Source organism: Podarcis erhardii (genome assembly GCF_964252035.2).
Source record: "Podarcis erhardii genome assembly, chromosome: 3".
Taxonomy (NCBI): domain Eukaryota; kingdom Metazoa; phylum Chordata; class Lepidosauria; order Squamata; family Lacertidae; genus Podarcis; species Podarcis erhardii.
Window position 1 is genome coordinate 25,050,037 of NC_138507.1, and position 13,892 is coordinate 25,063,928.

Below are 13,892 nucleotides of genomic sequence, written 5' to 3' on the forward strand. Positions count from 1 at the left end.
CAGTTGATAAGATGTAGCTTTCGGCTGTATCCGCACTGATACAGCCTTAGTGACCATATCTATGTGTTCATGTAGGTCCCCTCCTCCCTTTTCCTTTCTTTTAATTTTTATTCAAGCTTGAAAGAACAGAGAAAAAGCATATACAGAAATAAACATAAAATTTCAAGCATTTTAAAACATTTTAAAAAAAACAATACGTAAAGAAGAGAAGAAGAAAAAGGGAAGATAAAAATTCATCTATCAGCTTAAAAAAACTGATGTAAAATTATTACTTCATAATAACATCCAACTTTTCTACTTACCATAAACCAACCTCTTTCCCAGTCTTCGAACCATGTTTATGTAGTTCTGACAAGGTAAGTGGGAAAGTTCATGACAGTTCTGCGAAATTGTTCACCTGAAAAAGCACAGCCATAATCAATTGGTGTACATTTCATTAGTCGGGTACCTCAACTTTTCTTAAAGAAGATAAACTGATACCGTGAGTCACCCCCACCCTGCCCCCAGGATTCTTTTAACTGGGCACCACTGGTAAAGCAGATTTGTTGTTTTTATTCACATGGAACAATTTGTCAGTCCACCTGCTTCAGTCTGTGTAGCTTCTTCCTGCGGGTGAGGGCAGCCAAACCAATTTTCCCTTATTTTTGTCTCTGCCAGAGCAGTGCAGCCAACTTGAATAAACAGTTTTGTTGTTATCTTCTAGGTGAAAAGTGTGTGAGTCTGCCTCCAAGGAAAATGTACACAGTGAATCCACCCCCCGGAGATTATGTACCAGCTGCTAATAACGAACCCAGCAATGGCAGCTCTGAGAGTGATGACAGCGATGCCAATACTCCAGGTGAGACATTTTTCTTGACCGGTGCACCCCTCCCCACCCCCGAGGTCATTGTTTAAAGCTGAAAGTTACAGGTGAATGGTAAATTTATTCCCAAAAGTCCCTTTACCTTGTTTTATGCATTTCTTTGTTGCTCTTTGGCATAATAAGGTGGTGCTGCCTTAATTCTTCTCCAGTCCTAATGCTTCAGTTGAGTAAATCCCATTATTAATGTTATACCTAGAGTCTTTATTCATGTTCATTGGTGCTGTTTTTCTAGAAAAAGAGGTGCTGGATGACTCACCAAGAACGCCTCTTTTGTTCTCTTATAATGGCAATGGCGCCCACCTGAAAGGTACCAGAACTGAGTTCCGGCTGGAAAAAAATGCCCTGATGTTAACTAAGGTGGGAAGCATACCTACCATTGACCTTACTAAACTGTGGATCAGGCTTCAAATATATGGAGGAACGGGGTTTCAGGGTCTATGAATGGGGCACACTTTGGTATTTCAGATTTCAGCAGTGCCCTGCACAAGGCCAAAATTTGGCATCCCACACCTTGGCACTGTGGGTTAAACCACAGAGCCTAGGACTTGCTGATCAGAAGGTCGGCGGTTCGAATCCCCGTGACGGGGTGAGTTCCCGTTTCTCGGTCCCTGCTCCTGCCAACCTAGCAGTTCGAAAGCACGTCAAAGTGCAAGTAGATAAATAGGTATCGCTCTGGCGGGAAGGTAAATGGTGTTAGTCATGCTGGCCACATGACCCAGAAGCTGTACGCCAGCTCCCTTGGCCAATAAAGCGAGATGAGCGCCGCAACCCCAGAGTCGGCCACGACTGGACCTAATGGTCAGGGGTCCCTTTACCTTTACCTACCTTCCACCCTGCTCAATTCTCTTATGTCACATGCGGCAATCCCCTAGGCTCCTCCTCTGCTCCAAAGTACTAGAGAGCTTGAATGTGGTATATGATTTAACTCCATAGGTGCCTTCTGCTGAGCCAGGGGGCTTGAACATTAAGGGGATTGAACCTTAGACCTACTACACGCAGCACAGATACTTTGGAGTGACATATGCCATATCTTTATGTGAACTATGCTGCTGTCACATAGAAAGGATTTCCTAGTAATACTAAGCAGTTTAAGTTGTGGGCATTTGTATTAAGTGGGCTGATTTAAAGAGCAGCAATAGGAGAATGCAATAGGTTATTTCCCACTCCTTGTCAGATAGTTGTTCATTTTATGAATTTCTCGGTGCATGAGAAATTCATAAAATGAATAGCTTGCATGAAAGAACAGCTGGATGCACTCGGAACACCCACTTATTTTCCATTGAAACCAATGAATTTTATATTTTATATATATATTTTAAAATGTGCATAGCAGCCACTTCCTCCAATTCAGGAATTGTTTGTGGACGGCAAGTAAATTCGCATGGAGTTCTTCTGTCCATAAGAATAGCTTTGTTTATTGAAAGGAAGGGAAACAGCATGAGATTGCATGCATTGGCGAGGCCTGTCAGTTGAAATGAACTGGGGCTGCCAATACTTCAGTACACCAAGCAACAGTGGAGCTGGGGAAATGTAACATGGCATTGGGACTGCCACATGGGGAAGATCGTAAGTGACACACGTTTGAGGCAAGTGCATTTTCAGTCCGTAAATCTAAGCTGCATTGGCAAAAGTGTGGCGTCCAATTTTTTTTTGGCATATTTAAGAATTACAGGTACAGACAAATTTGTCAGTAGCAAAATATGGCTGAGGATGCCAAACATTTCTGTATCCCATTATTCCTTTCCCCTGTTACTTGGGCAGGTGTTTTATAGCCTAGGCAGAATGAAAAGTGATTCATGGCAAGCTTGTCTAGCCGGAGACGGAAGAAGAAAAGGACCAATAAAGTATAGCTAGGTGACTGTATTTCAGTATAGATCTTCATTCGTCTGTGCATTTTTTCTATATGCTTTCAAGCTTCCCCGCTTTATTTAGGATAAATATTGCACTTCTCTACTCCGTTTGGCTCTAGCTTTATTAGCCATGCATCCTTGTGAGTGGACAAGGTTATAATTAAGGGTACTTAGAGCTAAAAAGCCTTGGTTTTATTTATTTCTATTTCAGTTTTGGCATGGAGCTTGTGTTTGGTACAGCTTTTAATTCATAACCTATAGCTGCTCCTCTTTCTGTGGTCTTTCTTTTTCTGCCAAGCTGAAGTCTAGCATCCCAAAACTGTTCTTCTCTGCCCCACTTTTGCCATTGCAAGCTATCCATGATCTGCCCCCTTTTGGCCCTGCATAGTATCCATGATGGGACGCAGGTGGCGCTGTGGGTTAAACCACAGAGCCTAGGACTTGCCAATCAGAAGGTCGGCGGTTCGAATCCCCGCGACGGGGTGAGCTCCCATTGTTTGGTCCCTGCTCCTGCCCACCTAGCAGTTCAAAAGCATGTCAAAGTGCAAGTAGATAAATAGGTACCGCTCTGGCTGGAAGGTAAACAGTGTTTCCGTGTGCTGCTCTGGTTCGCCAGAAGTGGCTTAGTCATGCTGGCCACATGACCTGGAAGCTCTCTGTGGACAAATGCCGGCTCCCTCGGCCTATAGAGCGAGATGAGCGTGCAACCCCAGAGTCGTCCACGACTGGACCTTTCTGTCAGGGGGTACCTTTACCTTAGTATCCATGATCCAGATGAGATTTCCTGTCAGTGACATGCAGCTGTCATTTATCAGGTTTATTGCTCTTAACTGGGTGGTATATTTCTGACTAGTGTTGTTGCACTGGGTTCTAATTTGCATGGTTGACAGAAGCATGAGGTGTTTGCAGTTCATCTCCTGTTCCTCTTCTGTATTTCCCATCATCAGATTGTCCAAAGGCACTCCGTTGCATCGTACATTTTGCAGAATGTCATTTATTACAGCAGGATTATACAATTTAATCAGTATAATTAGAGGTACCATGCACAAGATGTTAGGTTGACCTTATTGGCAGGTCACTTTTGAACCATTGTTTGAAACAGACGGTGGTTTAATGCGAACAAGCTGAGTGCTCTTGCACGTTCTTCAAAGTTTCCCGCAGTGTTCCTCCCTTGCTTGCAGACAAAAGAAGCCGCAGTCTGGCTTGCTATGTCATCAAGACCTGGGCTCATTTGTTTCTTCCAAACAAGCCACAAGCAGTAACCAAGGTTTTTTCTTGGCTTATCTCCTGGGGGTGGGGGTGGGGGACCAAGCCCAGGTCTGGATGACACAACAACTCTTGCTTGCTTAGTCCACCAAGGTAGGAGTGCTGCAGGAACTTTTGAGCAGCTTCCTGCTGCTCTCTCACATGAAACCAATGTTTATTAAAAACAATGTTTTATGTTTCACTGTGACTTGCAAACTGGGCTACTATGAAGCTAGAATATTTATTTGTGAAAGCTGCCTTTTGCTAAATTTTCAGACACTAAAGTGAAAAATTCAGCAATAGCTTCTTTAAAAAGAAACCTTGTGAAGTGCTCGGCTCGACTGCAGGAAATGATCATACCATTTAAGGAACTTGGAAAAAATTTTGTTTAGTCATGTTTAGTCTTCGTGACTTGTTGTTTGTTGTTGTTTAGTCATTTAGTCGTGTTTGACTCTTCGTGATCCCCTGGACCAGAGCACGCCAGGCACTCCTGTCTTCCACTGCCTCCCGCAGTTTGGTCAGGCTCATGTTTGTAGCTTCGAGAACACTATCCAACCATCTCGTCCTCTGTCGTCCTCTTCTCCTTGTGCCCTCCATCTTTCCCAACATCAGGGTCTTTTCCAGGGAGTCTTCTCTTCTCATGAGGTGGCCAAAGTATTGGAGCCTGAGCTTCACAATCTGTCCTTCCAGTGAGCACTCAGGGCTAATTTCCTTAAGAATGGATAGGTTTGATCTTCTTGCAGTCCATGGGACTCTCAGGAGTCTCCTCCAGCACCCTAATTCAAAAGCATCAATTCTTCAGTGATCAGCCTTTTTTATGGTCCAGCTCTCACGTCCATACATCACTACTGAGAAAACCATAGCTTTAACTATACGGACCTTTGTCGACAAGGTGATGTCTCTGCTTTTTAAGATGCTGTCTAGGTTTGCCATCGCTTTTCTCCCAAGAAGCAGGCGTGTTTTAATTTCGTGACTGCTGTCACCATCTGCAGTGATCATGGAGCCCAAGAAAGTAAAATCTCTCACTGCATCCATTTCTTCCCCTTCTATTTGCCAGGATGTGATGGGACCAGTGGCCATGATGTTAGGTTTTTTTTTGGAAAAAATAGAGGGTTCTAAATGACATGGATTCAACAAGCATGAAGTTGGAAGAAACCTTGTAAGAACTTTTTCAATGAATTTTTTGCTTTGAAAGCATCCTTCCCCATCCCCCACCCCAAACATTTTGAATAAGTAAGTTGATGGTTTTGACAAGGACATTAATGTAGTGCTAATTTTGAGCCACAGATAAGCTATCATCCATCAAATGCCGGTACCTAAATCAATAACGTGGTTGCTTCAAGCTGTTTAAACTTGAACTCTGGCTGTTCCCAAAGTATTTTTGTGGTTATCTATTTACTTAAGAACACTTCTGTAGGATAAGCTCCTTAAGGCACACCATCTGGCTTATAAAGGAACAAAGAGTGAAAGCTTTTGACAGGGAAGTAGCATTAATCATGTTTGTTCTTTGTTGTGATGTCACAACACAGCACTTCTTATTAGTAATAATAACACTTTTGAGACTAAGAATTCATGCTGCAAGTTGTAATCTGAAGCTGCATTTGTGCTTAATTGTTAGACTAATATATAATTATCACTACTGTATGATGGGGAGGGGGGGAAGGCTTACTTGGATTTTAACCTTGTTTTCCTATTGCAAAACGTTGGTGTTTGTGCTGTCTCTTAATGCTGCTCCTTCACAGTCAGAGACAGTAATATTTCTGAATACCGGTTGCTGAAAACCACAGGAGGGGAGAGTGTTCTTGTTCTTCAGGTTCCCCATTGATATCTGATTGGCTACTGTGAGAACATGATGCTGGACTAGATGGGCCACTGGTCAGATCAAGCAGGCTCTTATGTTCTTGTGTCTAACTGATGCCTTCAGTAGCCACATTGATTTGCTAGATTCTTTATTCTGCAGGACAAAGGCCTCTGAACCTAAATCCATAACATGCAAAGACAATGGGTGATAGTCCAACTAAGTCATACTTGGAGTTAGTTGGCCTCCATCTGTCTTGAAAGACGAAGGAGTGCATCTCTGGGGGTGAAGTCAAACCTCTGCATTGCAGCCCCAAAGTGACCTCCCTGGGTTGCAAACCTGGGCAATTTGTATGGAGGTCCTGGACTGCCCAGATGGCAAGACACACCCGCTTGGCCTCGCTGATGTGGTCCAAAGGAAAGCAGAACGACATTTGGCACCAGCTTGGCTGCAGGAGTTGTACAGGGATACATTGGGTTCCTCCCAACAGGTGATGGTGATAAGTAGTTGTGTGTTGAAGTGACGCTTACATTCTTAAACTAGTTTTTTTTTTTTAATCAACAAACTTGAATCTCTTTTGCAGAGACCAGAAAACCCTCAGGTATTTGATGCAAGAGTGATGTCTGCATGTTGCAATATGAGGGCAAGGCCATGTTGGCTCACTTCTTGATATTTCATAACTCTGCATATTTATGCACCAAGATACTTAAATCTATTTCATGTTCTTAATCCACATCTAGGTTTGACAATGATAAAGTCATTGCATATCTTTTTCTTTCCTCGCGATTTAAGTGTGTTTCTCCCCTCCCTCCCAGGCAAGGGTATTGTTGCCGCAGCCTCCATATTTCTGGAATGTCACCTCTAGCCTCATACAAGGTGGACTTCACTTGCAGATTTGCTTCTATTTTCACTTGCAGTTTATAACACTGTCATACCTAAGATTATTTTGGGGCAATGCACAGTGGTGTAGCGTGGGTTGTCAGCACCCGGGGCAAGGCAAGTAATTTGCGCCCCCTAACCCGTGGATTTTAGCACTCGAGTGCGAGCACTCCCAGATGTTGCACCCGGGCCCCCCTGAATCCCCACGCCACGCCACTGCTTCAGGCCCCCCAATAAAACATTTGAGGGGGCCAGTCCCCCAGTTGATGGGCATAGCCAATGTGGTAAACTATGCAGGGCGGGGCTTACCTGCCTCCCCCCCCCAAAAATATCATACTGTATTCACATTGGCACCCCTGATGAACTCAGCGGGGCTTACTTCTGCCCCGCAAGCCTTTGCACCTCCGCGTCTCCTTTCCTCTCTATATGTAAGAGGGTGAAGGTCAGGCTGGCAGCGCGAATAAGGGCCCCGCTGCTGAAGGCCTCTCCTGCCACGACCTCCTGGTCCACGGGCAGGGCAAGAAAGTGCCTTTTCCTTGGGGGGGGGGAGTCTTAAATTTCAAACCATTATTATTATTATTATTATCATTATCATTATTATTATTATTATTATGAATATCAAATGTGCGTGGTTTCTCTACCTCCACCGAGGACTCGCCATGTGCGAGGAGGAAGGCGGGCTCCCTTCAGCTCCCCGTCCCCTCAAAGGAAAGGGAAAGCGACCTGAGGAAATGCGACGCGGGAGAGCGAGCGAGGTTCTCCTCAGAGCCTTTTCCCGCCGCCCCCTCGCAAGACAGCCCTGAAGCCGAGCGCGGAGTGAGGGGCGGGGCCCGGCGGAGTCTCGCTGCCCCCCAACGCCTCTCGAGGGGGCATGAGGGGCGCCGCGTCAAGGGCAACCACGGGCGCAGCGGCGGCTCCTGTCAGGGCACGAGGCGGGCGGGGGTGCCTCGCACAGCGGCAGCCGCCGCCGGCTGGCCCTGCCTCGCCCAGCGCCTCTCCCCCACCCACCCACCCCGTCCGCCCACCCACCCATATTCCACTCAGGAGGGGCCGGTGGGCTGGAGAGCGCCTCACAGCAGCAGCACCAGAGAGGGAGAGAAGTCCGCCTCCCGCGCCGCCTTTTGTTAAACAGACATTTTAAATCGGTTTAAACTAACCTAGCAGTAACGCCTCCCCTCCAAAAACTGGGCTGGTCGGGTGTGGTTCTCTCCCGCGCTCAGCGCTGCGCTGGGCGGCCGCTGCACTGTCCCTCCCCCAGATAGTCCCTCCCTGGCTCTCTCACCGCTCCGCACTGCAACGCACGCCTGGCACCCTCCCCCTCCACAGTGGGCGGCGACCCGGCAGCTCGGATCGGATTCGCACAGCCAGCACTGTGAGAGAGAGTGAGTGAGCCAGGTAGGGGCAGAGAGCTGCGAGTGCGCCCCCCAAATGTTGCGCCCGGTGCGGCTGGCACCCCCTGCACCCCCCACGCTACGCCACTGGCAATGCATACAAGCACTTCCAACCCAAACATGGAAGAGCTTGCATGTGTGGTAGTTGGTTGCGTGTGTTGTGTTTCTTTTCCAGCACACTAGGGTTTAGCTGAATCATACAAAGTAAGGGAAAATAAAATGCTTCTGAACTTGGAATACCTTTTCATGTACCACAGAGTAACCATGGTAACCACATATCTAGCATCTCTTGTCAATACCTTTGCCTATTAGCTGGGCATGAAAACTTCCACTGTTAAACATCCTTAGATGACTGAGACTGGTTTTCAGATTTGCTGAGAGTAGACACACTGAAGTTAATGCACATGACTTAAGTTAGGTCCAATAGTTTCAGTGTGGGTCTTCTCAGAGTAAAACTCGGTTAGTTTCCATCAAATCCTTCCTGTGCTTCAGAGCAATTCCTGCATAAATAAGTTTTTGCTCTGTATTTCCAGTAGGATGGTCATGACTGGTGATAGAATCATAGAATCATAGAATCATAGAGTTGGAAGAGGCCACAAGGGCCATCGAGTCAACCCCCTTCCAAGCAAGAACACCATCAGAGCACTCCTGACATATGGTTGTCAAGCCTCTGCTTAAAGACCTCCAAAGAAGGAGACTCCACCACACTCCTTGGCAGCAAATTCCACTGTCGAACAGCTCTTACTGTCAGGAAGTTCTTCCTAATGCTTAGGTGGAATCTTCTTTCTTGTAGTTTGGAGCCATTGCTCCGTGTCCACTTCTCTGGAGCAGCAGAAAACAACCTTTCTCCCTCCTCTATGTGACATCCTTTTATATATTTGAACATGGCTATCATATCACCCCTTAACCTCCTCTTCTCCAGGCTAAACATGCCCAGCTCCCTTAGCGGTTCCTCATAAAGCATCGTTTCCAGGCCTTTGACCATTTGGTTGCTAGATCATCGTAACATATTTATGTGTTGTGCAGGATGAGGCAGCAACAAATATGCCACTGATACAGACCTTACCTTGGTGTTGTTGATAGACCCTGGTTTAAAACTCTCAGAGATACAGGAGTTTCAGGGGGTTTTGCTGCATTTGTAAGAGAACTGACCTAATTCACAACTCCCAGACCAATACATGGATCAGAATGTAATTACCTTTTGTGCTCCTTCAAAAATTTCCGATAAAGTATGTAAAAATAAAATAAAAAATATGATAGAATATACAATTCAATATATATTTTAAATATATTTTTTTCATATACTGTATACAAATGCACACAATTGACATGAGAAGAGACCAGAAATACTCTTCCATACCTAACACCTGCACACCTAGCTCTTTGTTTCGCGAGAAGTGTGCCTGGCATTTTGGAGCTACTGTGCTGAAATAGCCTATAAGTGTCCAAGAAGAATCCAACATCAGCTACTTCCATCTTGAGGGAGGAGTGGAGAGGAATATTTCTGAGATTCTCCCCACCCCCCTGTGCTTTAAACAACCTTTTGCAATGGTTTAAGATTCTTGCCTGTGTCTCCTCTTTACAAAAATTCTTTGTCTTTTCAAATAATACTACTCTTGTGATGAGTGTTGCAAAGTACCACTCCTGATACTCATTGTGTGAGACACAGATTGACCTTGTACCTGGGATGGGGTGTGTGAAGATGGCTACAAAGGCAGGCAGGAACTGTGGGAGCAGCGCCGGATTTACGTATAAGCTAAACAAGCTATAGTTTAGGGCCCCACTCTCTTGGCCCCCCCCCCAAAAAAAATTTTCACTATTAATATATTTCTTCTTAATTGTATTTCAGTTCAACAATTACTTTGATAAAATACATATTTTGTTATGTGCAAATGGCTTTAGATACCTATTAGGTCCATAAATTACCATATATTCAACACAAAAAAAACAGCGGCAATTTGTCGTTGACAAAGGACAGCTGGACATATAAAGGGCCCCATTACCTTCAGTAGCTTAGGGCCTCATCAAACCTAAATCCAGCCATGTGTGGGAGAGGCATGACTGGTTCAGTGCCATTATCAAAAAGCAAAACAAAAACAAAACCATCCTGCAAGGATGCCAAAGAAACAGAATCCATTGTAGAGCTTCACAGAACTGAGAGAAGCCCAGCATACCTGCCTCATGAAGTTGCCAGCAGGCTAGCATATCTGGGAGTTGTGTATGAACAAGGTGACACACATTTTGTTTATTTAAGGCATTGTTTACCGTAAAAAACCTGAAATTTTTTTTAGCTACAGGCACGACCCATGAGGTGGGCTGAAGAGCCTGCCTCAGGCAATGTAAGTGCAGAAGGCAGCGTTCTATGGCGCTGCCACTCATCTTCCCTGCCTCAGGGGGGAGAAACTGAACAGCAACACTTGGGAAAGCGCCTGGCTCCCACTGAGTTCAGCGAGAACCGGGGGGCGATGGTGGGACTGGAGGCGGTAATTCCCGTTTTGCCTCAGGCGGCAAAACAGGACAGGCCGCCCCTGGGTTCAGATGAGGCCATGGAAACGGATGGTACACATGTACACGTAAGTCAGCCAACATGTGTGCTGTTCTTCAGTGACCTGCACACTTCATATTTAAACCACTCTTTCCATTTCTCCTTCCCATTATTAAGACATATGCCCATACAACTACGCAGAGCAGCAACCTCAGGCCTGTTCTATGTAGAAGGATAGGGAAATGCAGAATATTTATTGGGAATGTTATTTTTAAAGGAATCTATGAGTAATTGATGCTTTTGAATTAGGGTGCTGGAGGAGACTCTTGAGAGTCCCATGGACTGCAAGAAGATCAAACCTATCCATTCTGAAGGAAATCAGCCCTGAGTGCTCACTGGAAAGACAGATCCTGAAGGTGAGGCTCCAATATTTTGGCCACCTCATGAGAAGAGAAGACTCCCTGGAAAAGACCCTGATGTTGGGAAAGATGAATGGCACAAGGAGAAGGGGGGGGGACAGAGGACGAGATGGTTGGACAGTGTTCTCAAAGCTACCAGCATGAGTTTGACCAAACTGCGGGAGGCAGTAGAAGACAGGAGTGCCTGGCGTGCTCTTGTCCACGAAGAGTCAGACATGACTAAACGACTAAACAACAACAACAACATGAGTAACAGTCCTCACCCCTCAGCAAGTTTCAATCAGTTAAAATGTTGGGCTGTATTCAGCTAACGCAGGCTTCCTCAACCTCGGCCCTCCAAATGTTTCGAGACTACAATTCCCATCATCCCCAACCACTGGTCCTGCTAGCTAGGGATCATGGGAGTTGTAGGCCAAAAACATCTGGAGGGCCAAGTTTGAGGAAGCTTGAACTAATGTTTACCTAGAATAAACCCATTAAAATTAATGGGACTACGTTAATCATAGCCACTCCTTTCTTGAATAAAAGTTAGCTGAATGCAACCCCCTCCCAAAAAAACCCCCCTCTTAGGAACAAGTGAGCAGTAGCGCTGTAGAATCCACAGTATATTTCTCCTAACTGTACCATAAACCTAAAGGTTTATCTAGGGAGAAGATTCATTGGCTGCTTCCTTCTGTATAGCTCCGCTAAAATAGAAGGCATTTTTTTTTTTTTTCGTCCTTCACATAAAAGAAAGAAGCCCACTGGAAGCCGTGCAATAAATTCATTCCTAACAGCTAATCAATATTACTGCCTGAAAGTTTCAACACAAATTACTTCCACTCCAGGTTTCTTAGTTTAGTGCAAGATTCCTGATTATTGTGAGTCTGGTTTTTGATTTGGCCACCTGCTACACCCGCTATGGTAGGAAGCATATTTTGTCTGTGTGCCTTTTTATCACCCATAGACATTCCTATTTATATCATTTTCTGCATACAATTGTTTTATAATTCCTAACAGATTATGTTCCATGTTTTGAAATTAACTCCAGTATGTTTGTCCATTGATCTTCATTGAATTCTTTAGTAGTATTTAATGTGATTATAGGTACAGGAATTTAAGGAATTTTGATGTGGTTGTGTGTCTTTTGACTTTTTTGTCCCCTCCTCATCCTTTCCTCTTCAGCCCTTCTGTGATTTCCCACTCAGTCGCCGTCTTCCTCCATTCTGTCCCATGTTCTTTATCAGGCAAAAGAATATTTGTTTGCTGTTCAGGGTGGATTTGATTTAAATCAAATTTATTTAAATCATAATTTAAATCACTAGTCAGTAAGACTTGATTTAAAACATTTTAATTTTTATTACAAAAAGATTAATTCTTGCTGGTATAATCTTAATATTTACAACCAGGTGAAGGTTTAATTTTTGGAATACAGTGGTACCTCGGGTTACATACACTTCAGGTAACAGACACTTCAGGTTACAGAAATAGTAGAAATAGTACCTTGGGTTAAGAACTTTGCTTCAGGATGAGAACAGAAATCGTGCTCCGGCGGCGCGGCGGCAGCAGGACGCCCCATTAGCTGAACTGGTGCTTCAGGTTAAGAACAGTTTCAGGTTAAGAACAGACCTTCAGAATGAATTAAGTACTTAACCCGAGGTACCACTGTAGTTGTAATAAATTTTCAGGGTCGTTTTTACAGTTATATCAAAAATTACTGATTTGGTTATACTATTAGAAATACATAGACAAATAATTATGAAATTATTGTGAGATTTAATAAGTTAACTGTTTATATTTGGAGAACCTTTCTGCTGTACTTTATTGGAAGGAGAAAAATAATCATTTCCTTAATAACAATTTATTTAACTAAAACAATAACATTATAGCGTATGTATCTATGTTTGTTAACTGATGTGGTTAAACAATTAAAAAAAACACCTTAGACTGAGTTTTAGCACACGTGAAAAACTTAAAACAAATCCTTATTTCCTGATGGATAGCCTTTGGACTATAATGTAACTTAAATGGAAAACTATCCTTAGAAAGATTTTTCCTCCAAAAGCATTTTATTTTAAAAATCTAATTTTAATTTTAAAAATCCACTTTAAGTAAAAATAAATAAATCTGATTTTTATTTTTATTTTAAATCGTTGATTTTTATCCAGCCTGGTGCTGTTAGATGCTTTAATGTCACTCCTGAAGGTCTTTCCTTTACATCTTCCTTATCCAGTGGAATCCAAGGTGTTGGACAAGCCTTGGGCTCATCTGGTGAGAGAAATAGGCTACTCTTCTTCCTAGACAATAACTGATAGAGATAGAGGTTATTACTTGAGCTGATGATAGGCCTTCCCCCAAGGGAACCAGCTGACAGAAGCTAGTGACTTTCCACTGTCACCTCAGCAGAGCATCTCCCTTCTCCTCTCAGACCTCTCTGTTCCATATGGTCTTGGATCCTTCTCCTATATATACTGAGCCAGTGTGGTGTAGTGGTTAAGAGCGATAGTCTCGTAATCTGGTGAACTGGGTTCGCGTCTCCGCTCCTCCACAAGCAGCTGCTGGGTGACCTTGGGCTAGTCACACTTCTCTCTGAAGTCTCTCAGCCCCACTCACCTCACAGAGTGTTTGTTGTGGGGGAGGAAGGGAAAGGAGAATGTTAGCAGCTTTGAGACTCCTTAGGGTAGTGATAAAGCGGGATATCAAATCCAAACTCTTCTTCTTCTTCTCTTCTCAGACCTCTCAGATCCATATGGTCATGGATCCTTCTCCTACATATACTGTAGACTTTGGTCAGGAAGGAGGTGCCTGCTGAGCCCCACAGTAGTTGATTACCTATGAAAGCTTGTACTATTTCTGTATTTTGCTTCGTTTTTATTGGTGCTGTTGACTTCAGACCTTTCAACAACAACAAAAAGGTACAGGAGAAATTCTACTTTTCATGGAATCATAGAATCATAGAGTTGGAAGAGACCACAAGGGCCATC

The 13,892-nt window shown here is 44.1% G+C and overlaps 1 protein-coding gene across 1 annotated transcript in view; it reads left to right on the forward strand.

Annotated features, from left to right (window-relative positions):
• Positions 1-13,892, forward strand: part of ERICH1 (glutamate rich 1) — a 59,154-nt gene that overhangs the window by 16,171 nt on the left and 29,091 nt on the right. The window contains exon 3 of the mRNA XM_081857396.1: positions 704-838. Coding sequence (XP_081713522.1) covers positions 704-838 — 135 coding nt within the window. The remainder of the gene's footprint in view (positions 1-703; positions 839-13,892) is intronic.